The sequence below is a fragment of the Pleurotus ostreatus genome, assembly GCF_014466165.1.
Source record: "Pleurotus ostreatus strain PC9 chromosome Unknown scaffold_2, whole genome shotgun sequence".
Lineage (NCBI taxonomy): Eukaryota > Fungi > Basidiomycota > Agaricomycetes > Agaricales > Pleurotaceae > Pleurotus > Pleurotus ostreatus.
The window spans coordinates 4,196,301-4,222,424 of record NW_023503157.1 but is presented as its reverse complement, the minus strand read 5'-3'; the positions used below and the strand labels follow the sequence as shown (position 1 = coordinate 4,222,424).

The window sequence follows — 26,124 nt, the reverse complement described above, 5'->3', positions numbered from 1 at the left end:
AGCACCCCCGGTGTTTGCATTTCACCGTAAACAACATATCGTCAATAAGACGATTTAGTCCCTTGAACTTCCATTCCTTCGGTTGAGCTCTTGACCGCCTTTCAGCCGCTGTGGATATTTTCGTTCCTGGCTAGGAGTCGAGCACGGTATCTAATTCACCCTTGATCTTGGTCTCCACCTTTCCTCCCTTCAAATGGTCGACTGTGCATGTTCCTGAGGGAAGTCTGCTAACCTCAAGCAGATTTTTGTCCGGTCTTTTCAACTCGTACCTGAGATGGTTCCTTCATGATTGAGAATACTTTCTCATGACAATGTCATGAACAGCTTCTAGCACCTGCCGTCTTCTATTCTTGCAGACTTCCATTCAACCGATCCCGGTGAGCGCTTGATCTATCTAATGCTGACTCCCTGGACCTTTAAGAAGCTTCACATGCACGAGCATCTTCCTGCCCACAGCTCGTCTCCAGCAGTTCACAACCATGGAAGAGTTCCTCAAATTCCCTCCCAGACTTGCTCCGCACCCAGTCGCTCCGTCTTATACGCAGCGTGATCGTCCCTTATCTTACCAGCCTTGCCTACACGAAGTCAACACGGCACCATTCAATAACTACGGGTATCCAGAGCCAGGCATTCAAGTATGTGGCATATATGCATTCCCTTTGTAGCGAGGATCTTGATATTTCGTTCTATAGGCTCCCACCGCTAAGCAAGTCATTGCGAAAGACTTCTTAATGTCAGACGAGACATGGGAGGACCTTTGCAGACGAGGTGACGTAGACTTCATTGTTATTGGCTCAGGCGTGAGTATCATGTAACGACAACGACTGATTGCTTACCTTCTTGGATTTCTAGTTCACCGCGCTTGCATTTATTGAACAGACATTAAAGCAAGATCCGTTCAAGAGGATTGTCTGTCTGGAACGTGGAGGTAGGTATCGAGTTCAATCATATATCCATCATCCAAATCGTCTAATTATGCAACCAAAAGACTTTTGGCTTCCGGATCACTTTCAGAACCTTCCGCTTCCATTCAAGTACACGCTCGGTGGTCCCAGCGAAACATTCCCCTTCATGCTATTGCGGGACACCTTCCAAAGCGATGTCAAATTTGTCCACGGTTCGACACCGTTCTTTGGAGGACGCTCTACATTTTGGTCTGCCTGGTCCCTGCGCCCAACCCCTGAGCTAATGAGGAATTGGCCCGATTCCATGGTCAACACGTCAAAAGAGCCAGCGTTCTGGGACAGATGCAATAAACTCCTTCGTGTGACTGGTGCAGATGAGATTGGAGAACCGTACGGAACTTTGCAGTCGCAAATCAACGACCATATGGAAAGGGGACTAGACAAGATGCGGACTGCAGATGAAGCCTATCCTGCACCTTTGGCTGTATCGTCCATGGCAAAGACATCGACAATACGGTTCACCAAGTTTTCGACTCCTGGCCCTCTGTTGAGCTTGTACAAGAAACAGCAACAGCTCGCCAAAGAAGGAAAGGGGGCCCCTCTCCTGTTCGCAACGGATACTTCTGTGGAATATCTAATGACCAGTGTTGGGTTTCCTCCGCCTCCTCCTGCTGGCGACGATGTCTCTGTTGTCGCCATCCGCTCTTCTCGCTCCACCGATTTGCCTGTGAAGCAGGAAACCCAGGTCATTCTCTGTGCCGGGGCATTTCCCAGTACAACATTGATACTGAACAGTTTCCCGGACAATGTGGAACTTCAACGTACCGCAGGTCGGACTATGACTGGTCACTTCTTAAGCCACATCGTAGCTCGGGTCCCCCGAAGCTTGTTCAGGCACCTCAATCCCGATAGCCTCGAGATTGCAGCTGAGTATGTCGCCGGCAGGCACCCCGATAATCACCTTCAATACCACATCCAAATCACCGCAATCTCATCTCCCGACCCCAACCAGGATGCTGAGGACGCTGCTCGGTTCTGTCCAGTACATCTTTCCCCAAGCATTGGTTTTTGTTCTACAATGTTGATGCCATTCTAGGACTATGCAGCTGCTGCAAGCAAGGAGCAACTCAGAGGATCTGAGGACTACGTAATATTTGGTAGGCTCACATTTGGTTGAGTGTTGTCACTTCGATAACCCGTCGAGATAGTTTGCGCAACGCTAGGAGAACTGAGCGAAGACAATGAGTCGTCTTTCTTCAGGCTCAACAAGCTCAACACCAACAAGGATCCCACTGCCAATTGTGTCCTCCAAGTCCTCCTCACTCAGAAAGATAGGGATCTGTGGGATGTGATGGACAACGCTACCTTCAAGGCGATTGAGGTGCTGGCTGGTGAACGGCACACAGACGACATTGAGTGGTGGCACGAACCCAAGGGAGCCGGTAGTGGTGAGTGGAAGGCGTACAGGCCTGGTAACGATACAATCAGGATGGACGGCATCGTGCACGAAGCATCATTGCTACCTCTAGGTGATGGGGAGGACGCTTGCGTTGATAACAATTACAAGCTGAAGGGAGTGAATAATGTGGTGGGTATAGACATGTTGCCTTCCACGTGCACTCCACTGACGTCTCTTGCAGTATCTGACTGGGGGAGCATTGTTCCCTACCGCTGGCTCTTGGTATGTTTGTATCTCCCTCTTGCCTTCGCTAGTAGTTAAGCCAGCCAATAGGAACCCCACATTGACGATGTGCGGCTTTGCACAAGACCTCGCTATAAAGCTGACACCCAAAGAAAATCGAGCGAGGTAGATCGGCGCACTGACGAAGTCATGCAGGGCCAGGCGTATACGTCCATCTGATACATAAAATCACACTCACTAAAGCCAGCGGTTGATACATCAATGACCCCAATCAAGGTAGGACTCAGTGATGTATCACTCGGTGACCCGGCGATGTATCAACTAGACAGGCCACGTGTGCAGCTCGCTTCTGTGGCTCGTGCACAGTGCCTAGCGTCCTGGTCGTTTAGCGTGCCCCGTTCCGCCATCCTCATCAGCGCCCCCCATTTGCCACCCGCCCTTCCACCCGCCCTCTTGACCTGAAAAAGCCGTGGGTATGCATCGGAACATCCGAGATCTTCGACTCCCCACTTTATTTAGAATGCAATCGTGTCATTGGTGATGTGAGATCTCGGCTGTCACACATGTACTGTGAGATGGAAGAAGCCTTGATCCCTCTTCCCTCGTATGTTTGTGACATATGGCCCGTCAAATAGAATCCCTCAATTGTCAGCATACCATTAGCTACACAAGCAACATTATGATATTATGTGCAACATATGCACCATCCAACTATTGAGCTAGTGCATGAGGCTTTCGCGGCTCTGGATGAACATGACAGTGTGTACATGTTTTTGGTATGTCTTTTATATGTTTTCCACATATAATTTGAGGTTCTACACTCTGTAACAATAGATGAACTATGAGGGTACATTTGGCAACATGCAGTGCCCTCGCAATGGTGCGTAGAAGAGTATCGAGCCTACTGAGTCGAACTTGCCACCTTGGGTAGGCGCTCAGGACTTGTACATTTTGCATTTGACACTAAGCGCTGGTCGACTTAGGATCGAGTCCCACGTCCTGTTGATACACGTCCTATTGATACATACTATACCTTAACATAGCCCGCTGGTGATACATCAATTACTTAGTAACATGTTAGTCAATGCTCATTTTAATTCTGGTATACAACATTGACTACGACAAGAACAATGATAACAAGAAATAACTATATACATATAAGCACGAGTCCATACATAGGCTAGCAGTAATACCAGGTCATTTTGGCGCACGATTTTGTTTTCCGCGACTTGGTGCGATGGCCTCGACTTTGTCACGGCTCTTGGTTTTTCGAGCACGCTTCCCGTGAATAATGAAGGCCGTATCTATGTTATCCCTTGTCCTCTTACGGGTCCCATTTCCAGAAGCTGACTTGCTCAGGACTTGAGGAGTGGGTGGAGTTGCCTGCGACCCGGAGCCAGAAGACAGCAGCATCTGCAGGCCCATCGGCAACAGGCGGCGTAACTGGTGCGTGGGACTCAGGCGGTGTTAGCTCTTGGGGCTCTGAAGGCGCGATAGGTCCATCAGTGGTAGGCGGCGTTGGCGGGGGAGACATAGGTGGCATTGGCAAGCTGGCAACGGGGGGCTCTTGGGGACCAGTGGGTAGTTGTGCATCTGCCGCCAAATGGTCGTGAGCGAGGATATTGCTCAGGGCATTTGCGTCCGCGATTGGGGTGTCACTAGCCGTGTGGGTTGGATGACAGTCCGGTCCGACGAGTTCTGTAAGCTGGCGTAAGATATCCTCAGGAAGGGGGGCAGCGAGTTCGTCAACTAGCGACAGGTAACCCCCAGGGGGAGAGATCTTTTCCAAAGCTCCATCGAGCTGCTCGAAGGACAAGTCACCTGGCCCGAGAAGGTTGAGTTCTTCAAACGAAAAGTCGTAATCAAAGTCTGATGTGGGGTGAGGAAGTGACACCATGATAGGAGTAGCAGCACCACACGAAACATCAGGGGTTGCCACCCCAGTTGGTAGAGTAGATGCCGCAACTTGCACTAGGGGGTTGGTCGCCGCATCTTGTAGAACAGCAGGGATTGATTCAGATACAGGCACATCAACGTGAAGGGATAAGTCGGGGGGTCCGGATCGGTTTTCCTCGGGATTGATTTGGATAGGGAGTAGAGAGCGTGCAGCACATTCCGAAGGAGCTACAAACGAGATGAGAAAAAACGAGGGGAAGGCTAAGATAACACGCACTGTACACTGAACGAAGAAACACGGCATAAGGGGACACAATTTGCTGGAGAAAGTTAGGCATAGCCTTTCCGAAGTGCATGCCTGCATGGTTCTTCCCGGAATGCACACTGTCGTATACATCAGTTAGTTGAACCATGCGTCAATGTGTCAAGACGTACAAGAACGTCCTAATCTGCCCTCGATTATTGGGATCCGGCCCACCTGCGAGGAGCGTGAAACTCCATCCTGTCATTGAGCTAAGGAGATCGCTGAAGGCGTCGAAGTGAATTGAGATGTCCTCAATGGCACTGAGAGCTTCTTAGCATGGAGCATGAACAAGAAACGGAGGATGATGAGACTTACGCAGCATACGCGCTAGGGGTTCCTGGTTCAGCTGCTTCATCTTTCTCCTTCTGCCGCCTATCGTACTCAGCTATAACCTTGTCTTTGATATTGTCCTTTTCTAGCTTCCATCTCGCGGTAGAGTATATGCGTAACAAGCGTAGGAAGACACCACGAGAAGGCTTCTTGCCTTTAAGAATTGTGAGCCGTCGCATTTCGGCTTGGACAAGAGGAGCAATGCGCTGAGCATAGTAAAGCTTGGTGTACAGCTGAACAAGTTGTGGTCGACGTGTTGGGCGGGCTTTCTTCACGGCTTGAGCGATAAGTCGACCATACGGGTTTGCACGGTTTTTTTTCCCAGAGTGGTTAGGGTACCAGCACCTGAGGTACTAAAAGTAGATTGTCAGGGTCGTTGAATAACGTGAAGGATGATGACACTCACTTTGATACGGGCCGCAATGGCCTCAGCATGAGCGGTTGCCCTTTCCTCCTTGTCTGTGATTGTAGTGTCTTCTTCTTCAGCCCACTTGTGGAACCATGCTCCTTGCATCTCGAGCCAAAACTTGTCTAACCTTCCTATCTTTTGTGCCTCAAGGTACGCGTTCATTAGACTGAACAAGAAGGTCTTTTGCTCAGCTGATACTTTATCGGGGGGTGCCATTACCGTGAAGCTTGAAGTTTGTGGAGGTGCGCTTGAGTTTGCAGTTGTCGATGTAGTGAGTCAGTTGACTAGTTAAGGTGCATTTTTAGACTTTCCTCCCACCGTCCACCACCACGGCAAAATGCGTACAACTGCCCATTTTTTCATTTGCGAGGCATCGAGCAGCCTATATAAGACAATTCACCTACTGTATTGCATTAACGTTCAGTGCCCTGCAAGCATGTCGACTACTATCAGCCCTCGCGACCTCTCGAATTTAGCCGCCCTGCTTGCACAGCACAATTTGTCTCTCCCCCCTCAGCTCGCTGCTCTGGTGGAACCAGCGCCCACTCCTGCAGTCCCCACTGCCGCTGTTGCTGCACCCGCCACCGCTCCCACTCCTGCTGTTCCAGCAGGTACCGCCGCTGCACCCGTTTCGCCTGTCCTAATTGTGGGCACCGACGGCATGACTGACGAAGACACAGGTCCAGAGGTTGAGCCCGTTGACCTTGGTAAGTCATTTCAGCATGTATTCACGCTTTAAATTGACTGATTTCATTCACCAGGCCATATCCGTTGTACCAACTGCAGCGCAACCCTTGTGCTTGAGGTCTTGCGTGCGGATGCATCTGACGCACCACGGTCTGCCACACCCTCCAAGCGCTGGTACTCCATCACTGTTGGCCGCCAGATTGGTGTATTCCATGGCGTATGGTATGTCCTAGCTGTAGTGTCCCTCTTGCTTTACTCACAGTTTCGTTAGGGAGGATGAATTTAAACACCTTGTCGACGGTGTGCCTTACTGGGCTGCACGTCGTTGTGCCAATGAGCCTCAAGCCCGCTCCCACTTCAAGGCTGCAGCTGACAACGGAAGGACCTTCGTCCATGTCGATGGTTAGAGCTGGCGCTGGTTGAGTCAATTTCGTAGTTGGTATTCCCTAGCGCCATCTGTACCCAAGTGCCGCAAATTATGTGATGATCATGCCCTGCTCATAAAGTGTGACTAGTTGACTACTCGAGCGACTGGAACATCAGCTGAGATGCCCGGTACATATCTACAACCTCACTGTATCCACATAAGGAATTGCAAATGATGTCATCGACACACTGCAGCGCCTCATGAACCTGCTTCCCCACACTTTCTGCTGCTCTATACTCATTTGCCACACCTACTAATTGTAGTAGCCCTGCTTCACAGCGTTGAATGGTTTTTTGCAAGCCAGTGAACTCGAGCACTGCGTCACTGAGTATGTCCTTTCTCCGGCTAATGGCATATCGTTGGTATAGTCGTTCAACGTATGCTCGCGTGGAGGGTTTTGTCACCGCTTGGAATTTATCTGATACCTGTTGTACTAAGGCCAACCATTCAGGAATCGTCTCAGGGTCAAGGCTATGAATCATCAGCAAAAGCCTCGGGTAGTTGGGATAGAAACTCACCCAAGTGGCCCCCTGCGCCGCGAGGCTCCTGGTATCAGTCTGTTATGGCTATGCGCAGAAAGTGGTCAAATCTCATCCCTATATTGCACTAAAGACATGTGCATACCCTCTTGTCTCTGCACGATACCGTACCACCTTCTTAGCCCCGATGCTTAATTTATGTCTAGACCACTTAGTGTAAGACAGACCAACCAGAATAAGATCAAGTATACCTTCTATAGCTACGTCTGCTTTTGGCTCGATTGGCTTCCATTCTTTCCTCTTCTGTGTGGTAGACTTTGGGTCGACCAGGTAGTCGTGAAGTAGCAGGGGGAGATTGAGCGGGACTGACTTCCTGCCTTGTACGACGTCCGAGTCTAGGCAGCCACTCAGTAAGACACCATAGAAAGTGAGGCATTGAACAGAATGCATACTTGTCATAACTCCGTTTGCTTTTCGCTCTATTGGCTGCAATCTTCTCCTCTTCAGTGTGGTGAATTTGAGGGCGGCCGCGACCCATTGCGACGTATGGCACTTGGAAGGTTGTCAGGGCTGCAAAGCGTGAGTTGAAAGCGTGGAACAGTCCTGTCTGACCTTTACCTCAAAGTCTGACCTTTATTCATAGCAACACAACCAGGTCCGTTGGAGACGTAGAAAAAACAATGTTCATGTCTGGTACTATTATTCTTCAAACCAGGCTTGTTAAAATGGTAGATTTATTGGATTATCATGGGTACGAACAATAATATACTGAACCCCCTGAGTCGCGTGAGACAAAGTTCCTTACCATTTATAGTGACCCAGGGTTTGATCTATCTTTGTTCTTCCCTGAATCCTTGACTCGGTGAGTAAACATATCCCCCCGGTTGATCACCGTAATCTCCGTCTGACCTACAAATTTAGTTGGCCAACCGGCAATGAATGGTCTTCCAGAAGAAAAGAATGTGTTTGCAATCTCTCTTCTCCCTTGGTACCGCACCGCAGTGAAACAGCACGAGGAGGGGGAATTTTTCTCTGCAGTGTGGCTCCTTCTCTTCGACCGATTCCCCTCTCCGCCTGGAGACCCAATGACACCAGAGTATCAACTTACTACTCGCATTGAAATGGATGTAAGTGCCGTTCCGCTGGGATAAGGCATGCTCTAATTTAGCGCAGGAGTTTGAGTTAGCAGTCATGATATATGGCTTCCACCCAGATTATAGGGATGTTCCGCCTTCCAAAGGGGATTGGAGACCTCACATTGAACTTCCAGCTGATCGTAAACGACGGGTATGTCATATACCACGATGTCTGTTCATTGAACTGACTCATTTCCTCCCATAGCGCAAGGAATGGCGGGCTAGAAATGCGGGAGAACCTACAGAACATCAGTATATTGTAGCTTTCGAGGACTACGACGATTTAATCTTGGAGGCTGAGTACACTGACCTCGAGGGCTACTTGTACTACTAATTCAAGTATTGTCGTCAGTCGTAGTAATCGATTGTGACCGTGTGAGCAAAATGCTTACTGTGGGAACAAAATTACTGATGAACACCACCGATTGAGTCTCAGACGTTCAAACTATTACCCTTTGTTAGTCCGTTGGTCGCCCAATTGAATGAGGCCCTTGCCTACTTTATAAACCTCGAGGGGATGGACGTAGGTGAGCAACAATGCGCCGTCCTAAACGACTAGCAGTTGATATTGACTACCTTGAAGACTTGCAGCCCGATGCCCATCCACAACCTGCACCCATTCACCGTCATACTGACTACGCTACCCACTCCAGGGGAATCAGCTCTCGACAATCATTCCTTACAATTGACGAGCCGCCAGCGACTCAGACGACGGAGCCCACCTCACTGCCAAATCCGCCACCTGACCAACATCTTGTATCCCAGGATGACCACAGCCAGTTCGAACCTATCGACTACAATGACGACATGCACCTGGCCGACCCTATGCTTAAAGCGCGGATGCGCAAGCGCACGTTTGCTGGGGCAAGTAAATAGGTCCTCAATTTTTGATTGTTTCTCATGAACAGCGCACAGGATAATCCCATGCTGGTTTGGATGGACGAGCGGGATGAATTCGTCCAAGAGTTCCTTAGGCTAGAGGCTCCCGAATTTGAGTGGGCCGAATGTGCTTCGCCTGATTGCCCCAACCCGCCACTATACCGGTGCCCCCAATGTTCAGACGTTCGCTTGTTCTGTCATTCGTGTATTGTACGGATGCATCTTCCCAGCCCTTTTCACACAGTTGAGGTACGCAGCCCAACCATGCCGCTTGCTCCTCAGTTGACAGTTCTAGTAGATATGGAACTCCCGCTTTTTCGAACGCCGTACTCTGCGATCTCTGGGCCTTTGTATTCAACTTGGACATGCCATAGGACAACAATGTCCCAACCCAACACCCCTTGGAAAGGAAGGGTTCACCGTTATCTCTTCGCATGGCATTGTCGTTGTCAACATGGTCTTCTGCAACTGTAGCAATAATCTCTCAAAGCCCGTTCAGCTTCTCCGTGCACGTTTATTTCCAGCTACCACCATCAGTCCTCACACTGCAGCGACATTTGAAGTGCTGCGGCTATTCCAACTACTTACCTTTGGCTCGAAAGTATCCGGGTTTGAATTCTACCAATGCCTTGTGCGACTCACGGATAACCTTGGCAATGTGGTTGCGGTAAGTTGATTCGTTGCATCATTGTAAACTCATCTTAGTTCACCCATAGGACCGCTATAATATATTTATGCGCATCGTTCGCCAATGGCGTCATATCCGAACAATGAAACGCTTTGGCCGCGGCCATGATCCGAGTGGCATCGAAGGCACGAGCGAAGGCGAATGTGCGGTCCTATGCCCAGCCTGCCCTCATCCTGGAAAAAACCTCCCGAGCGACTACAGCAGTGTTCCTGCACAAAAAAGGTGACCTGAAGTCTGTAACCAACTCTCATGAAAACTAACGCAGCTACTGTTTTATTAGGTGGATCTACTCACTATTTTTGGCTATCGACGCCAACTTTAGGCTCAAACGCTTGTCAGCTTCCAGCGATATCCGGGATCCTGGCCTTAGCCGCGGCTTTGCTTACTTCGTCGAGGAAAAGAAGTACAAGGAATTCCTTTCAGCGTACACGGACCTGGTTGTCCCGGAGGCCAGTACATGTAGTGACTACGATGCTGTCAAGTTGGCGAGCATCCGAGGTGGGAAAGGTGTCTCGGCAAGTGGCGTGGGGACAATAGAGTGTGCCCGCCATGACATGAAACGTCCACTATCTGTAGGCGACTTGCAACTGGGAGAAAAGTAAGTCCACGGATATCAACAATTGTGGCAGTTCTGATGGTTTACTTAGATATGTCAATATGGATTACCTGTACTTCTCAAGTATCCGAAATCACTCGCCATCATCCTGTTTTGTCTCTTATGACATCGCTTGTCAATGGACACGCAAGTTAGGTAACCGTGTGGCAGTCTACCCAGACAACGTCGTTGGTCCATGCTTCGCCGAACTCAGCATCAGCTACCTCGTGCCTAAATTTCATATCTACGCCCACCGTAGTGAATGTCAATACAAGTACTCATTTAACTTCACACCTAATGTCGGTCGAACGGATGGAGAATTGCCTGAGCGTGGCTGGGCCGCAATGAATCCTGTATCTAGTAGCACAAAGGAAATGGGCCCAGGGTCACGGCGTGATACTCTCGACGACCATTTCGGCGATTACAATTGGCGGAAAGTTATTTCCCTAAGTAGGTTCTTCCCAGTCAACTTTAATGGACATTACTAACACTAACATGTAACAACTACTGTCTAGGTACATCACTTCTTCGCAGGCTCCAAGAAGCTGTCCAAATGCGTGCCGAACACGTTAGCGCTTTCAAGGCGTTCAGTGATTCCCTACCTACCAACGCCACACTCGCATTCTCCCGCATGGTATGGGACTTCGAATCCAGGCGATCGACAGTCAATCCATATGAGCCAAAATTAGCTATTGAATCACAGGCAAAAGTTCGCTTGAAGCTCGCAGAGGAAGATGCTGCTGCCATTGCTCAAGATGACAATATGACAATCCACGAGACTGTCTCCCCGAGCGTGTTGATATCGCAAGGGCTCGAGCTACAGGATCAGCAAGTCCGCCTATCGATAGACGCCAAGTCTCTGGGGCCACATTCCACTGAACTTCAGAAGTCTCAGCTTGTTGAACGCCGAACTCGTCTCCAGCGGCGCATAGTAGCATGGTGTCGAATACAGGAACTCTACATGCCTTGTGTTGTCCCTCTACGTAACAGAGCCGAAGAAGCCGCGGGAGGAAGCTCAAACGCTGAACATATCAAGCTTTTCCTTCCTTCGGACGTGATCAGATCAGCACGCTTCGACTACCAGCTAGCGAGGTATGAATGGCGTCTCCGCCATGGTCAAGCATTTGACGATCTGGCTGAGCTTCGCCGCCACCTCCTTGTCCTGAGTACCATGTACCAGTCCAAGGACAGCTATGTTCGCGGTCAAAAGAACAATACACGAAGTGTCACCCTAATTAAGAATGTTCAAGGCCGCATCAATTACGTTGCTCAAAAATACCGAACCTGTCGGTCGGCGCTTACCCTACTCAGCGGTCCTTTGGAAGAGAACGGATGGGAGCGCTCGTTGCAGCCACTATTGGATACAGACATCCGTAGTCTCAGAGAAGGAGAGGACGCTTCCAGCTCCGAAGGGCGGCGGCAGTTGTCATGGATATGGTCGACTCAACGAACAAGTGACGCGGAAATCACTGAGGGCATGAACGAGGGTACGTTGTATTGTTTCCCAGCCCCACACAAGCTGACAGACTCAGCCCTACGAATCGAGTGGTGCAAAGCAAGAGCCCGGGCACAGCGATGGCAGGAGGAATGTATCCTCTTGCAAGAAGAGATGCGGCGAGTGATTGCGTTTCACGAATATTACGGTGACCTTTGGAAGACTCGTGCCGAGATGGTCACAGCCAAAGGCACTCAAGCATACGCATGGCGGCAGCGGCAGACCAGACTTACTTTGATAGCACACTGCAAGCGCACTTGGACCGGAGTCGAGGCCTTCGTACGGGCAGGGGAGGGTGAAGTGTCGGCTGGGGAATCTTTGGTAGAGACTCATACACGTGCCACTTAATTCCATTGATTCTTCTGCTTCTTGTCGTTCGAGTGCAAGGTCTAAACAAAGGAGTGTTATATCTATTAACAATGGGATCTAGGTACACAATCTCCCTTATTTTGGTGGTGCTTGAAGTGTCCGATTGACTATCTGATCCACACCATAGAAGGGAACAGCGCACACACGAGGCATTTGGGCTACGGGCATCAACACGAGGAACATCGACGAGCAGAGCGGGCGGTCGGGGCCAACAGTGACCCTAGAGGGTGGGAACTTTCACTTGCTTCTCAACGTTTAAGGCAGCTTAAGTAATCAGCTACAGACGATTTTATGTAAACCATAAGGCGATCAGATTTAACTTTATGTTAAATCGTCACATGTGTGACCTAAAAGTGTGATGCTGACATCATCTGAGTGATCGGAACCCCATCATGAGTTACCGATTTCCCTTGCTCGTCCCGCTCAGCGACTGAACTACTGATTCTCTGTGGCTCACCAACGGGGCCTCCCAGTTCACTTTGTTCAGTTCAAGCAGCGGTGGTCGGACTTGGTCAATAGACCTTTTTTGACGCTGTTGCTTCAACAACTGTGTGTTACTGCCGTAGCCCATGCCTCCCAAACGTTCGGCCAACCAGGCCCCATCCACTCCAACAAAGCGTCGGACCCTAGTGTCAGCCTTACCTCCAACTCCAGTCACACCGTCTTCCAAAATCACCAAAGAACCGGCTCTTCCGACTGTCGAGCAACTTCTGGGTCAAAGCAAAGTGACAACGGACCAGTGGTATCGCTCAAAAAGTACTCGAGAGGGATATGCAAATTATGTCAAGGCCGGAATCTTGTGGTTGGAAAACTGGGTTAAAGATGCAGCCAGTGCTGAGAAGGACGACAACACCACTAATGAAATTTCTGAAGATACCCAGGCTCCTGACGTAGCTTTGAAAGGCGCATTTGAAGTCATCAAGGAGGAGACACCCTTGGCTCTACGCTTATTCATTACCTATAAGTGTGATCATCAAGGACGAGGGTTTTCCACTGCCGAAGGGACTCGCTCAGCGTTCAAGAACTACTTCGAAAGGCGAGTAGAGGCGAGTGTTGAGGTTCCTTTGCTTACGCTGATCAGCAATACCAGGGTGTTGGGTTGTCAAGGAGAAGGCTGGCGGTTCAATGCACATACAAGGACTTGGGAGGGCAACCCTGTCTTTCAGACCGACTTCAAGGTGTATTTTGAATCCCTCAAGAATCGCCAAAACCGTACTGCTACAGCTACTCAGGCCTTGCCAATGTTACCAAAAGATATGAAGATCATCATGGATTACCTTGATAACGAAACCTCTATTGGAGACGTCTCAGATATTCAGAAGGCCTACTTTAAAGCCTTTGCAACCACAGCATTCAAATTATGGACCAGGTATGTCATTATCTTCCACGGGTATCTAGCGTCAATGAACACGTTACAGAAATGAAGAGCTAGTCAACTTCCAGTATGGCGAGCTGACACCACACCAGATCTCCAGCTCAGGCCAGCAGTATCACAACTTTCGTCTAATATTTCGGAAGACCAATAAGGATCCTAACAACGGTGCGTCATAGGCTGACTATTTCACATCTTATCTAACTTATAAACCGTGCAGTTCAAAATTACATGATTCCGTCACAGAGTGACATGCCTGAGATCGATTGCTATGCACATATCTCTGCTTGGCTAAAGGTTCTTCGATCTCATCTTCAGCGACCTTTGAAAGCAGATGATTATCTGTTTCCAGCGTTGGCTTCAACTGGAAAGCTCAAATTAGGCGAACCTATGACACGCGCTGGAATAGAAAAGTTACTTGATCTTATTGTGGCCAAGTCTGGGGTTTTGAACGGACGCAATGGACGGTTCACTACTCATTGTTTCCGACGTGGAGGAGCACAGTATCGGTTTATGTGGGCTGAATCAAAGTGGAGTTTGAAGGCGGTGAAGTGGTGGGGTGGGTGGGCGTCAGGTGAAAATGTGAGTCTCAAGTGACTTCGGGAACTTTTCAAAGACTGATATCTGAAAGGTCGGAACAATCATGCGCTATTTACTAGATGAGCTGACAGCTTATGAAGAAGGCTTCAGCGATATTCTCATGGATGATCGAAAAAATCACCGTCATGAGAACTTTATGGGGGTGCCTGATCCATCCACTCCTGTGACGCTTCGAGATTTGGATGTTTTGGGAAGTAAACTAGGCAATCACCTAGAGTCCTTGCTTCTCAATACTCCTGGGCGTCTGGATCAATACAAGGATAGCTCTCACCGTAAGCGTGTATTCTATCTAGAAAAGTGATATACTTACTGCACCAACTCAGATAATACTCCCCCTCTACCTTCATTATTCCCAGCGTTACTTCAAGCTCAACTCTCTGAACATGCCCTCCCAACGGCAACGTCCAGCACTGATCCTCCTCCCTCACCCCCTCAAGACGATGAACCTTTAATTTCCGAGGTGGATTACGTACTTCTGGGATCAAAACCGACACGCATACCAGTTACTCATACGATGGACGACGTAATTAGGTATTGGTTATTCGGTGACCCCGCAAGAGGGCTTATTGTACCCTTGCAGCATTGGAAAGCAGCATTTTCCCCCAAGTCTTACAAATCTGAAGCTCAGAAACTCAGCAATATTCGTCTTTTATATGAAGAGTACGCAGGATACTGTGGAGGAGATCAAGAAACATTTAAAAACTACTACCCGGGGACATGGTCAAAGTTCTCTGACGCACTAAGGATAGTACGGATAGCTCGCATAGAGCGGGGAGATGCAAAGCCTAGACGTAGTAGAAAATAATATTTAGACTTGAATGACCTTGGTCGTTTTCTCAAATTTGCTATTTCCGATTCAAAGAAATTCAACCCTTTAGTAAAGAGAAATTCTTATCTTGGTGGGCTATTAAATCTACGACATCCAAGTAAGCGTTTATGGGTGGCTATGTAGCATAGTTGCCGCAGATTTAGTATTTGGATTTAACTAAGATTTAGTCTGAATGTGAGTGATGTTTGTTATATACTTTCAACCCCGACTCTCAAGTTAGATTGGGTTCATACATTTTCAACGACTATTTTGATAAAAAAAATTCTTGAACTCTCTCATTCTTTTGTATCGTTGTTGGAATGAGAAGGATAGTATATTTTGTACTGTTCTGAAGACTCAGTACTCAGTATTTTTTCTCTAATTAGTGCTCGACTTCGGTCGACCGTGGTTTGTTGCATTTACTAATCAGGAGAAATATTTGTTGTAAAATTGTCTACAATGTCCTTGGGCAGTATACATTGAGATCTAAGACAAAGGAAGGCAATATAGGAAATCTAATTCGCATTGAAGTAGGGAAATTCCAAGCCCTACTGCGAGCAAAGGCAAACCCAGGTTCTGAGGTTAGGAATACCTTGTACTTGTAAGCACGATTATCTCAGGTTTGAGCGACACAGAGAAGAACCCTTGTTAGAAAAGACAATAATCCTCACCCTGTGCGGAGGAAAATCCAAAGGTAAACAAGCAAGACAGAAACTCAGTCGTTCAAAAACAGTAAACAATAGTTGCTAATGTACATACTGGTAGTTACACCCTTGCTCGATTCTGACAGATCTACACTCCAAAGCAAATCGTAAGACTGCAATCAACCGCGCGACTGAAAACAAAGCTCGATTTCGCGTTTGCGACTGGGGAGGTCTAGCTGTGGGATTGAGGAGTGACGTGTTTTGACCTCGAGGGCGGAAGAAAGAACTGAGGTGACCCATCGGCACGTCAGCAAAGCATTTTGCCGGAACGGTGAAACGATAAAGACATACCACGGTCCGCCAAACCAGCTGGAATCTTGTCCAGCAATGCAATCAATTCGGAGGTCACGGCTGCACAAGCGTCGGCATTTTGGAGTGAATCGTATATGTCGCGAAGTCTGGCGGGGTAAATATCATGAAAGCCAGGATTCGACACATTCGAATTCACCTGGCTGCGCGGCTTGCCATCGTTGCTCTTCGGTTGCTGCGACTGACTGTGAACGACGCCAAACGACTGCAGGAGGGCGCCTGTGAGTTCTAAGTTTGACGTCGTCAGTAATGAAAGCAAAAGCAAAAGCTATCAAAAAGGTGTCAGTTTACCCACCCACCCGTTCTTTGTGCCCGTCTCTGAGTGCCGTCGTCGTCGTCGCTGCATCGACCGGTCTGGATCCCATACGTAGTCGCCGCGAACGGGAACGTCGAGGATAACCCCCGCAACTTGAGGGCCATAGCAACTGTGAGTGATCACAGTCGTCGTCGTCGTCGTCGTCGTCGTGCTCGCCATATACTGACAGCAATGTAGGCTAGTCGTACTCGTAGCCGTTGCTGTTCGTGGAAGCATGGTCACGGCCCTGTATCAGCAAAGAACCTGTCGAGTAAGTGTCCCGTCCACGACACGCTGATACCACACTCACCCTTTGCCACAGCGTCCACTCGTTGGCGATGCCGCTATGATGCTGAAATGCAGGGACGCGGGCGTATCTCCCTCGCGCGCACGCACGCGCACGACGGTCAATTCAAGGCGGGCCCGGGGTTGCACAGGACAACTATAGATATCTCGTCCTGCGCCACGTACATAGGATCGTCGGGCGCGACCGAAGCTCTTGACTGCCGCGACACGGTTGCCATTGTTATTAACGGCAGTCCTCAGCGTTGTGCGGCCACCTGCAGAGACGGCTGAAGACAAAGCGGAAACGAAGTTCGTGTTGCGGTTGCGGCCACCAGCATTGGCTGAGGCAGACGATTTAGCACTGGCTTGAGCAGAAGCACCGGCGCGAGCTCTTGAGTTGGCGGCAGCATTGGCGGAGGCCCGGGCGTTGGCGCTTGCTTGAGCAGAAGCTTTGGCGCGAACATTGGCATTAGCGTTGGACTGAGCGGCGGATTTGGCGCGGGCATTGGCATTGGCCTGAGCAGTAGACTTAGCACGAGCGTTGGCGTTGGCTTGGGCGGTGGATTTGGCGCGGGCATTGGCCTGGGCCTGGGCGTTGGCGTTGGCGTTAGCGCTTGCTTTGGCCTGAGCGTTGGCCCCAGCTTTGGCAAGTTTCGCCTGAGCACTCGCGTTGGCGTTGGCATTGGCATTGGCCTGAACCCTGGTTTTGGCGACGCGATTCTTGTTATTGGCCGTCCTATTGTTGGTGTTCGTCTTCGTTCGCTGTGCGGTGCCCATACGATTTGTCGCCGACTTGTTCCGGTTGTTGGTATTGACGGTAGCGACTCTAGCCGTTGGCCTAGGCGTTGCTGTTTGCGGCGGCACCGCCTGCAGAAGCGTTTGTGTTGGCATTTGCGTTTGCGTTTGCGTTCGCATTGGCACCGCCTTGTTGAAGCTACGACAAGCTGTAAGCACAAGATACTAGCTTTGTAGCAGATGGAAGAGACGTACCACGACACAATTACCAAATTTCTGACTTGCGGCGTTCAAGAATTGCGTGATGCATTTGTTGCCTGTGGAACCGCCAGTGCATGTAGTACCGGCTGGGAGTTGAGCTTGAATAGTCTCCTTGGCCTGCCTCTCTTTGGTAACCTGTCCGTGAAGTCGTTAGTGAGAGTGATGACAAGGACGGGGGCGATACTCACTCTAACACCGTTCTTGGTAATGGTACCTTGAACGAAGTTGCTGCCGGTCGCTGTCGCGTCCACAGACATAGTGAACTGGCGAGACCCGTCAAGTCCTCTATCAATGACGTCAATTAGTAAGATTGCGAAGAGTACGAGTATGTAGATGAAGCAGCGTACGCGTTGTAATTTTCTACGACGACAGAGAAAGACCCATCGGCGTTGACAGGAAACCTCGGTTCGTGTTCTCATGCCTCTTCGTTTCGTTTTCATTCTCGTTCTCGTTCGTTTTTGTGTCTATTCGTTGGTGCTTGCATAGCAGTTCGAGTAGTGGCGCTCACGGTCTTCGTCCCGTTCGATTGCTCGCTTTTCTTCTTTATACATGGGCGTGGGTGTCACTTGTATCACGGGCAATTGTCTCTTCACGCTCTGCCCCCCATCTTCGTCTGGTTCTTTGTGGTCTGGCTGTGCCTGCGCGCTCCCATGGCGTCTGCGGAACGAGCGTCGACTTTGCTGTTCGCATGGACTTGGTTGCACGCGTTCGCGTCATTGCGTATGTACGTTGTACACCTGGCCTTTTATTTTTTCTTCTTTAACGGGTGCGGGAGGTGCTTGTGCCCTTGTTGGTCTTTGCGTGTTCGACATTCGCGTCGACGTGCTTGCACATTTCGGCTTGGTCGCGCCCAATCGTCTCTGCCCACGTCTTTGTGTCTGGCTGCGCCTGCGAGTTCGAACGTGGACGCATCTCCGTTTCCTCGTTCGCTCCCATGCGTCGACGGATGAGTGCTAACTTCGCTGTTCGAGTGAACTCGGATGCATTCGTTCGGGTCGTTGCATTCGTGCGTTACGCGCCCAGCCTTCACTTTTGTCTTCTTTGACGGGTGCAGGAGGTCCTCATGGCCTTGCGTGTTTGTCGTTCGACGTCGACGTGCTTGCGCCTCATTCCAGCTTGATCTCGCATCTGCAGCCATGGCTACAAATGTTCGTTAGCGTTAAATGGAGAAGAAGGCGCAGAGTTTGTACTCACGCAATCTCCAAATCTTCCCCGCGTCCCTTTGCACCTCCTTTTCATTTCATTTCCGCTTGACATTTGGGCTACCGCTTGCGCGTTCAGTCCGAAAACGCAGGCATCAGCGTGGGCGTTAGATCCTGCTTGACTGCGCTGGTTGGTACGGGTGTCGCGCTCACCACAATCCTCGTCGTTCGCCTAGAATGCCGACCGGTAAGGAGGATGGGAAACGAGGAGGGGGGAGACGGGAAGGGAAGGCTTGCAATAAACGAAACGAACGGCTAGGACATCAGTCTGCGCCCCGAGTCCAAGTCTCGGGATGTCGCACCCGTTAACGACGGAATGTCGTACACATGCTGTGCACCGCACCCAGTAAGTCATCAAGCACACAGTGCAGCTGCCAGTTCGACTCACCTTGTACCGCCCACAGCCCAAGCTCGTTGCGTACACCAATGGCCGTCCAACACACACCCATATCTACCAGGTCTGAGGCGCGGACACGCCGTCGTCGACCGCGTCGTCGAGGTTTGTTGGCGAAGGGTTGGCCCAATGATGGACTTGAATGGCCGCTCATTGAAGTGTCGCCCACGCCCGATAGCTCCTTTGAGCGAAACGTCGGCGATGTCTGCACAAGGACGAAGGGTTGCGTCGAGGAGCTGCTGAATATAGTGGTGAGCGTCATCGTTGCTGTACGTTGCTAAATCACTAACCAGACGAGGCGTTGTAGATCGGATGAACAACGCCAGGTTCGTGGCCATGCTCTACGCGATAGACGTGCTCGACAACACACTATTGAGGTAAGCCGCCATTTTGTATCGAGAGACGCGAGCCAAAATCGCTGGAAACGACATCATAGATTTACCATATCGTCGAGGCAGCCTCACGCAACACTCACCACGACGCCGAGACTCGCAATCAACAAAACGAATGGCTAGGTCACCAGTCTGTGCCCCAAATCCAAGTCTCAGGATGTCACGCCCGTCCAACAACAGAGCATCGTACGCACGCTGTGCACCGCACCCAGTAAGTTATCGACCACACAGTCCAGGTGCCAGCTCGACTCACCTTGCACCGCCCACAGCTTGAGCTCGTTGCGTGCACCAATGGCTTCCCAACTCACACCCAAATCTACCAGGTCCGAGTAACAGGCCCGCCAATTGTCGTCCACGTCGACGACTCGCGATTGGATGCTGAGTACGCGAAGGCGCAGTCGTCGCGCGCGTCGTCGAGAGTTGTTGGCGGAGGGTCGGCGCGAAGCCTTGAATCTGGGAGATAGATTGAGATTGAGAGCTGCGATGAGAGAGAGAGGATCAGCGCGAACGTACACGTAGACATAGACGTAGACCCGAGACTCACCACGCAGCACGCCGGCCAGGGATGTGAGAGCGAGTGCGTGGGTGGATTGTGGACTGGACAACTGAGCCGTCGCCGTCGTCCCCGTGAGCTGGGTGATTGCGCGATTCCGACGAACGAACAGCACACCCAGAAGAGCAAGTCGCGGTCGAATTGCTGGACTTTGAACGACGGGGACAGTCTGAGCGGCGGGGATCCAGACGCGTGCCCGTGGACCGACGAGACGCGCCACAACTAGTGCGAGAGCGAGTGCGTGAGTGCGTGAGTTCCTGGCCGTAAATAGAGCGCGCGACTGATCGAATCCAGATGGACCGTCTACGAAACCCGTCGCTGGAACTACGAATCAGCGCCCAACGCCGTCAGTACGCTGAACGAACCACGAACAAATGAACGAGTGCGTGCATACCTTACCGTTGCCATAACCGTTGCCCGCCGCGCCAGACCCAACGTTCCACATCGCACGTTCCACGTCCAGGCATCCGCTCTGCAACATGCGAACACAGCGCCTGCGCCAGCGCAAACGTTAACGCTTAAACGAAGGAAACGAAGACGAAAATGAAAACAAAGTAGGTACGTACCTCATCGTCGTCTTTGTCCTCGTCCTCGCATTCATATCTCGTATCTCGTATCTCGTATACCGTTCGTTGCTTCGCGTTCCGCCTCCTGTCCCTTCGTTCGGTGTGCTCGTTCCTTGTCTTCGTTTGCTATTTGCCCCGTTTCTTCCCTACGCCCCGTTTTGCATACGCCGTTTCTGGCTTTCGCTTTCGTTTACCCATCCCGTCTTCGTTCATGCTTTCGATTCTGACTCGCTGACGCGTACGCGTTCTGACGCATCCAGGTCGAGAAACTTGCGCGACTTGGATTCACGGAGCAGGATTCTGGGCGGCGTTGGGCGGCGTCATGGGTGTGTATAGTCGTCGTTGACCGTTTTGAGGGCGTAGAGGTGATTTGGGGGTTCGTGGGGCAGGCGCGGAGTTGCTAGGATAGTAGGTAGCCGTTGAAGTTGACGGGAGGGGTGGAGTAGCGCGGGTAGTGAATGCGGACGTGCGAGGCTCTTGAGGACGGTCAATGGCGTCACGTTCGACGGGGAAAGAGAGGGCGACGTGGGTTCGTAGTAGGCCGTTGGTAGTCAGAGGTAGCCGTTTGAGGGGCAAGTGAGGGAGTTGCGTCGTATTGGGTGTTGGGACGTGGCGTGGGCGTGCTGCAGTGCGTCAGGCATAGATGTCCTTTGGATATATCAAATGACTGTAATCATGGTGGAGCCGTGATACATCAAAGACCACGACTACTGTATGGCCTGTTTGATACATCACACAGTAGAACCTTATGTCAACGTCCCCGGCAAAGCCCGTCCTCTTGTCGTCGTCGTCGGTTTCCGCCCCATTCCCTGCGCCCCGCCCTTCCGCGCCCGCTGTCCACTTTTGGAGCATCGAATCTGCGTCGAATCTGCAGATTCCTTACCACGTTGCCTAAATGTCGAACGGCCAGGTGCCCATCTGCCACGTTGCCTGAAAGCCTCCCCGGGTGCGCTTCCTTCCTTCCGCTTCTTCCCTCACTAATTTCGGCCACGGAGGAACATAGAGTAGAGACATAAAATTTGACATATCAATATCCACATTCTCGGGCACCCCGCCGTGCTGCCAATTTGTGTGTCATCATTCTGTACAGTACAGCATTGTCATATAGCGGTGCTATCATTTCTGCAGGCTGTTTCATTTCAAATGTTTTTTATAGAAATTATTTATGCAAAACATACTGACAAAAAGCAAATGGTCGCGGCAATGAATCGTCGCCTGAATAACACAGGTCCGTTGTAACCTACAGAGTCGTTGCCAGACGGCCCGCCTGGCGACGACTCGCCAGGCAGTACTCAGCGTGAACAAGTCAGCTGACTTACCCCTGACATGCCAGCGCAACGAATTCACCTAAGTCCATCGGCGCTTATTCTCGCCAGTGCAACGAATTTCACGCAAGTCCGTCAAGATTTCACTCAAGCTACTATCACACTTTATTCTCTCTGTCTGACACATATTGTTTCTTGTATTTCATGCATATATCATTAAACCATGTACACAGACACATCAAACTACATAAGGACTAGCAAAGCGACGATTGTAAGAGGAAAACGGCAGCGGTAGGGACGACACAGCAAAATGCCCACGCAGTGGGACGTCTGGACCCAACTACTTACTTGTTCTCCTTGCCCTTTCTCGCGATCACTGTGGCCTCGATCTCCTTGCTTGGTGCTGGCTTACGAACACGTTTAGTAGTGACGATCAAGTCGGGGTCTTCGCCGGCCTTGCAAGTCCGCTTGCGCTTTGGGGGCCCGTTGGTACCAGCCGTAGGAGCCTCCTTGGCAGCTGCTGGTTTCTGGGCGTGCATGGTATTGATAACGACGTCGGGGTCTTCGGCAGCCCTGGGACTACGCTTACTGTTCGCGTCTCCGCCGTCAGCTGCCGTGTTCGCATCTACCGTGGATGCAGGCTCCGTTCCATTGGTGTCTGTCGTACTAGTGGCCGTGGGTGCAGGCTCCATTTTGCTGGTGTCTGCCGTAGTTGTAGGTTCGTTGGCGGTAGCTTCCCTTGTACCCAGAGTTACGTGGTCGATAGCAGCACTTGTGGCGGAGGTATCGGGTACGGTAGCAGCAGAGCTAACCGTAGGAGCAGTAACGGCGGCGATCGCGGTAGCAGCAGAGCCGAACGTAGGAGGTGTGAAAGCAGCAACGGGAGGAGTTACAAGGGGGGCATGGTGGTGGTAGGGAAGTCCGGGCAATGGCGCAAATAGCTCTTCAACCATGGATGGGAATTTCCCTGGTGGTCCGAGGCCCTCGAAGCCGTTGACGCCAATCGGAATTGTGGACGTTTGAGTTAGTTCGGCAAGTGCCTGTTCCGGGTCGAAATCCTGCCACAAGTCGTTGTCGAGATCCGTCTCCTCGTGGTTGCCTAGCGTGAGCGCCATCGAAGTGATTGTGGCAATAGGTGAGGCAGCGGAATGGGGCATCTCAGCGGGAGAGCTGGGCTCGGATTGGGGTTGAATGGGACGAGGGACCTGGGAGGTGGAGTTCAATGCCCGTGACGCACAATCCTCGGGAGCTAAAAGTTTATTAGTACGTGAGAGGAACTGCAGTGGGCAGACAACGTACTATATACAGTGCGGAGGAAGGTCGCAAATGGTGTCACGAGCTTTGACGTGAAGTTGGGGGTGGCATCGGAAAATGAGAGGCCGGCCATATTCTCGCAGGAGTGAAAGCTGGAAGTGCTGCTCAGACGCGGGAGAAAGAAATAGAAAAAGGAACGTACGCGGCAGTGTTAATCCTTCCACCGTTTGTGGGATCAGGTCCACCGGCAAACAATGTAAAAGACCACCCAGTTCGTGAGTTCAGCTCTTGGGCGAAGGCATTAAAATGAATCGGAATGCTCTTTATCGCCCTGGGTATGATTAATGATGATGTATAATGAAGACAAGGTTGAGACACTCACGCAGCGTAGCTACTAGGTGTAATTTCTTCCTCCGGCTCTTCTACTGGCTCGCTCAACCGTTTTTGGTACTCTTCGTTCATTTGAGCTTTCACTGCGGGGGTTTCATCGTCGAACGCGGCTGTTGAGTGAACATGGAGGAGCGCGAGGAACTCCTTTCTTGTGGGTACTTTGCCGTTGAGCTCTTTCACAATGAGAGGTTTAATGCGGGAAGAGTAGTACTTTTTACAGTACATTTGGACAAGTTGGGGACGGCGAGTTTTCTTTTGGTGGGTGACGAGAACAACGGCCCGAACTTTTGCTGATGCGTGGTTATGATACCAGCGGTTGAGATACTATGTTCAGGGTCAGCGACAAATATAGCCACTACTCCGGTTCCAACTTACTTCCCTCTTCTTCTCTACCTTCGCCGCTAGATCCTTCCTCCTTTCCTCAGCATCCTGGATGGAGGTATCTTCCACTATTGGATACCGTTCGAACCACTGTCGATAAAGCACCGGCCAGAACTTGTGCAAGGTGCTCTTTTTCCGGTTTTCCAAGAACGTGTCGATAAGGCTCTCAAGGAAAGCCTTCTGTTCGGCATTAACTTTAGAGGGGGGGGCCATCGAGGGTTATAGAACACAGGTTTGAGCTTGATGCTTGGGGGGCTACAGCACACGTAGGTGATATACCCAGCACACCTCATCTTTTTTTAAGCTTTTTCAGCCGCCCCCTCTGTACGTCTTCTGCGTCTTTTCATTTGCCACATGCCATAAGAACTCCCCCTGCCTCGCGCCAATTCCTCCAGCAACAACTCCCCGTCGCTAGTCAGCTGTATCAGCAACATTTCCATGGATCCTGCTACTGCTGCCCACATTACCAACCTCCTTGACCGCCTTTCGGTGGGGACTATCGTTCAAGCTCCTGGTACGTTCGTTTCAATGGCACCTAACTTCTGCTTACCCGTCTTCACAGTTGCTGCGGGCTTCTTCGAGTGCCCCTCTTGCCACACAATCCACCCTCTCACTGTTGCTCATACACCCGCTGCTGCTGCTGTCACCGCTGCTGCTGCTGCCGTCCCCGTAGCTGCTGCTGCCGTCCCCGCGGCGGCTGATGTCGCCCCTGCCGCCCCCGCCGCCGTCCCCAATGCCCCCGCCGCTGCCGTCCCCGCGGCGGCTGATGTCGCCCCTGCCGCCCCCGCCGCCGTCCCCAATGCCCCCGCCGCTGCCGTCCCCGCGGCGGCTGATGTCGCCCCTGCCGCCCCCGCCGCTGCCGTCCCCGCTGCTGCTGTCCCCAATGCGGCGGCGGCGGCGGTTCCACAGCCTGCACCTGAACACCCCCCTGCCGGTTCTAATCCTAACGGCCCATGGTATGCTGTTGTAACTGGCCGCCAAGTTGGCCTCTTTCAGGATTGGTAAGCATTCAATATTTGCCAGGAGGTCTGACTACTCATGCATATGGTTCGAACAGGCGTAGAGTCGTGGCCCCCCTTGTCCTAGGAGTTCCCCATTGGGACAGCCAACGTTTTTCTACCTACGCGCAGGCCCGCAGGCACTACAATGACATGCTTGCGGCAGGCCTTGTTCACATTCACCACGAGTAGACTACAGTTGTTGTACCTGAGATGTTACCATTCCCAATATCATTGCTACGCGTCCCCATTCAAATTGTGTGATATAAGTGCTATCTACACCAGGGATTGGTACATGAGCTGCTCGCTGGAGTACATATCAAATAGTTCGGCCTTGCCAACCAAGAGATGACACATGATGTCATCAAAACAGCATATCACTTGGTCGATCTCCCTCTCTACCTGTTCCGCTGCCCGGTATTCGTCTCCCACCCCGACGACTTGTAACAAAGCGTGCCCGCACCGTTGTATAGTGATTTTCATACTTTCGAACTCCATTGCAGCATCATCAATCTCGTTCCTCAGAAGGGAGAAGATGAAACACTGGCATATTTGCTGGAAATATCCACGTACGGAGCCTTTAATGAGCTCCTGGGTCTTTGCGGCAACCTGGGAGACCAGGGCCATCCACGCAGGGACATCGTCAGGATCGGGATATGCGCTACAGGGATGTGAGGTCAGGAGAACTCTGGCATGTATTAGTTACGCACCTGGGCGGGGCTTCGGCTGGAGCTGCACCAAGGATAGGCTTGTTCCTATAGATAGATAATTGGTAAATGAATGTTATATATGAATATGAGAACGTACTTGACTCTTTCGTGGCGGTAGCGGCGGGCCACTCGGCGAGAACTGATAGCAACCTTTTGCCTATAGTCGCCGGTTTGTGCTGAATTTCACGTTTATTAATTGATCTAGGGCCCCTACTTACTTGTGGTAACTTCGCTTGCTTTTCTCTCGATTGGCACGAGCCTTATCTTCCGGAGTTTTGTAGATTCGGGGGCGACCGCGGGGCATGGTTGAGGAAATAGGTGGTGGATGGTTATTGTACAACTCTAAATCTTGAAAGGCGGCTGTCTGACCTTTATTCATTTGGCTGAGTGTCAGTTGTTTCTGCATTTG

The 26,124-nt window shown here is 51.0% G+C and overlaps 12 protein-coding genes across 12 annotated transcripts; 6 read left to right on the top strand and 6 right to left on the bottom strand.

The window, feature by feature from the left end:
* Positions 1-479: 479 nt before the first annotated feature.
* On the top strand, positions 480-2,716 carry PC9H_004377 (uncharacterized protein; the record flags this gene model as incomplete). The annotated part of the gene is made up of 8 exons (XM_036773961.1): positions 480-635; positions 693-800; positions 853-928; positions 989-1,947; positions 2,002-2,062; positions 2,114-2,493; positions 2,546-2,586; positions 2,638-2,716. The coding sequence occupies 8 exons, from the start codon at positions 480-482 to the stop codon at positions 2,714-2,716; spliced, it is 1,860 nt and encodes a 619-aa protein (XP_036635434.1).
* A 1,155-nt stretch (positions 2,717-3,871) lies between these two features.
* PC9H_004376 (uncharacterized protein) lies at positions 3,872-5,702 on the bottom strand (the record flags this gene model as incomplete). The annotated part of the gene is made up of 5 exons (XM_036773960.1): positions 3,872-4,671; positions 4,721-4,827; positions 4,879-5,007; positions 5,063-5,430; positions 5,484-5,702. 5 exons carry the CDS (start codon positions 5,700-5,702, stop codon positions 3,872-3,874), a joined length of 1,623 nt encoding a protein of 540 aa, XP_036635433.1.
* Positions 5,703-5,922: 220 nt separating this feature from the next.
* PC9H_004375 (uncharacterized protein) lies at positions 5,923-6,580 on the top strand (the record flags this gene model as incomplete). The annotated part of the gene is made up of 3 exons (XM_036773959.1): positions 5,923-6,193; positions 6,248-6,395; positions 6,445-6,580. 3 exons carry the CDS (start codon positions 5,923-5,925, stop codon positions 6,578-6,580), a joined length of 555 nt encoding a protein of 184 aa, XP_036635432.1.
* Positions 6,581-6,692: 112 nt separating this feature from the next.
* On the bottom strand, positions 6,693-7,371 carry PC9H_004374 (uncharacterized protein; the record flags this gene model as incomplete). The annotated part of the gene is made up of 4 exons (XM_036773958.1): positions 6,693-7,071; positions 7,119-7,166; positions 7,225-7,281; positions 7,331-7,371. The coding sequence occupies 4 exons, from the start codon at positions 7,369-7,371 to the stop codon at positions 6,693-6,695; spliced, it is 525 nt and encodes a 174-aa protein (XP_036635431.1).
* A 643-nt stretch (positions 7,372-8,014) lies between these two features.
* Positions 8,015-8,549, top strand: PC9H_004373 (uncharacterized protein; the record flags this gene model as incomplete). The annotated part of the gene is made up of 3 exons (XM_036773957.1): positions 8,015-8,206; positions 8,253-8,366; positions 8,421-8,549. The coding sequence occupies 3 exons, from the start codon at positions 8,015-8,017 to the stop codon at positions 8,547-8,549; spliced, it is 435 nt and encodes a 144-aa protein (XP_036635430.1).
* A 203-nt stretch (positions 8,550-8,752) lies between these two features.
* Positions 8,753-12,220, top strand: PC9H_004372 (uncharacterized protein; the record flags this gene model as incomplete). Its single annotated transcript, XM_036773956.1, has 8 exons — positions 8,753-9,069; positions 9,124-9,343; positions 9,393-9,761; positions 9,811-10,004; positions 10,063-10,380; positions 10,430-10,827; positions 10,893-11,864; positions 11,886-12,220. The coding sequence occupies 8 exons, from the start codon at positions 8,753-8,755 to the stop codon at positions 12,218-12,220; spliced, it is 3,123 nt and encodes a 1,040-aa protein (XP_036635429.1).
* Positions 12,221-12,810: 590 nt separating this feature from the next.
* On the top strand, positions 12,811-15,018 carry PC9H_004371 (uncharacterized protein; the record flags this gene model as incomplete). The annotated part of the gene is made up of 5 exons (XM_036773955.1): positions 12,811-13,610; positions 13,660-13,781; positions 13,834-14,195; positions 14,245-14,485; positions 14,537-15,018. 5 exons carry the CDS (start codon positions 12,811-12,813, stop codon positions 15,016-15,018), a joined length of 2,007 nt encoding a protein of 668 aa, XP_036635428.1.
* An 826-nt stretch (positions 15,019-15,844) lies between these two features.
* On the bottom strand, positions 15,845-17,867 carry PC9H_004370 (uncharacterized protein; the record flags this gene model as incomplete). The annotated part of the gene is made up of 7 exons (XM_036773954.1): positions 15,845-15,951; positions 16,017-16,262; positions 16,334-16,459; positions 16,518-16,576; positions 16,640-17,538; positions 17,605-17,745; positions 17,799-17,867. The coding sequence occupies 7 exons, from the start codon at positions 17,865-17,867 to the stop codon at positions 15,845-15,847; spliced, it is 1,647 nt and encodes a 548-aa protein (XP_036635427.1).
* Positions 17,868-18,355: 488 nt separating this feature from the next.
* Positions 18,356-20,930, bottom strand: PC9H_004369 (uncharacterized protein; the record flags this gene model as incomplete). Its single annotated transcript, XM_036773953.1, has 6 exons — positions 18,356-18,750; positions 19,852-20,076; positions 20,143-20,454; positions 20,551-20,623; positions 20,718-20,843; positions 20,868-20,930. 6 exons carry the CDS (start codon positions 20,928-20,930, stop codon positions 18,356-18,358), a joined length of 1,194 nt encoding a protein of 397 aa, XP_036635426.1.
* A 1,396-nt stretch (positions 20,931-22,326) lies between these two features.
* On the bottom strand, positions 22,327-24,220 carry PC9H_004368 (uncharacterized protein; the record flags this gene model as incomplete). Its single annotated transcript, XM_036773952.1, has 5 exons — positions 22,327-23,231; positions 23,282-23,388; positions 23,439-23,567; positions 23,619-23,950; positions 24,002-24,220. The coding sequence occupies 5 exons, from the start codon at positions 24,218-24,220 to the stop codon at positions 22,327-22,329; spliced, it is 1,692 nt and encodes a 563-aa protein (XP_036635425.1).
* Positions 24,221-24,445: 225 nt separating this feature from the next.
* PC9H_004367 (uncharacterized protein) lies at positions 24,446-25,197 on the top strand (the record flags this gene model as incomplete). The annotated part of the gene is made up of 3 exons (XM_036773951.1): positions 24,446-24,521; positions 24,570-25,008; positions 25,065-25,197. 3 exons carry the CDS (start codon positions 24,446-24,448, stop codon positions 25,195-25,197), a joined length of 648 nt encoding a protein of 215 aa, XP_036635424.1.
* An 84-nt stretch (positions 25,198-25,281) lies between these two features.
* PC9H_004366 (uncharacterized protein) lies at positions 25,282-26,019 on the bottom strand (the record flags this gene model as incomplete). Its single annotated transcript, XM_036773950.1, has 4 exons — positions 25,282-25,666; positions 25,716-25,760; positions 25,813-25,872; positions 25,934-26,019. The coding sequence occupies 4 exons, from the start codon at positions 26,017-26,019 to the stop codon at positions 25,282-25,284; spliced, it is 576 nt and encodes a 191-aa protein (XP_036635423.1).
* Positions 26,020-26,124: the final 105 nt, after the last annotated feature.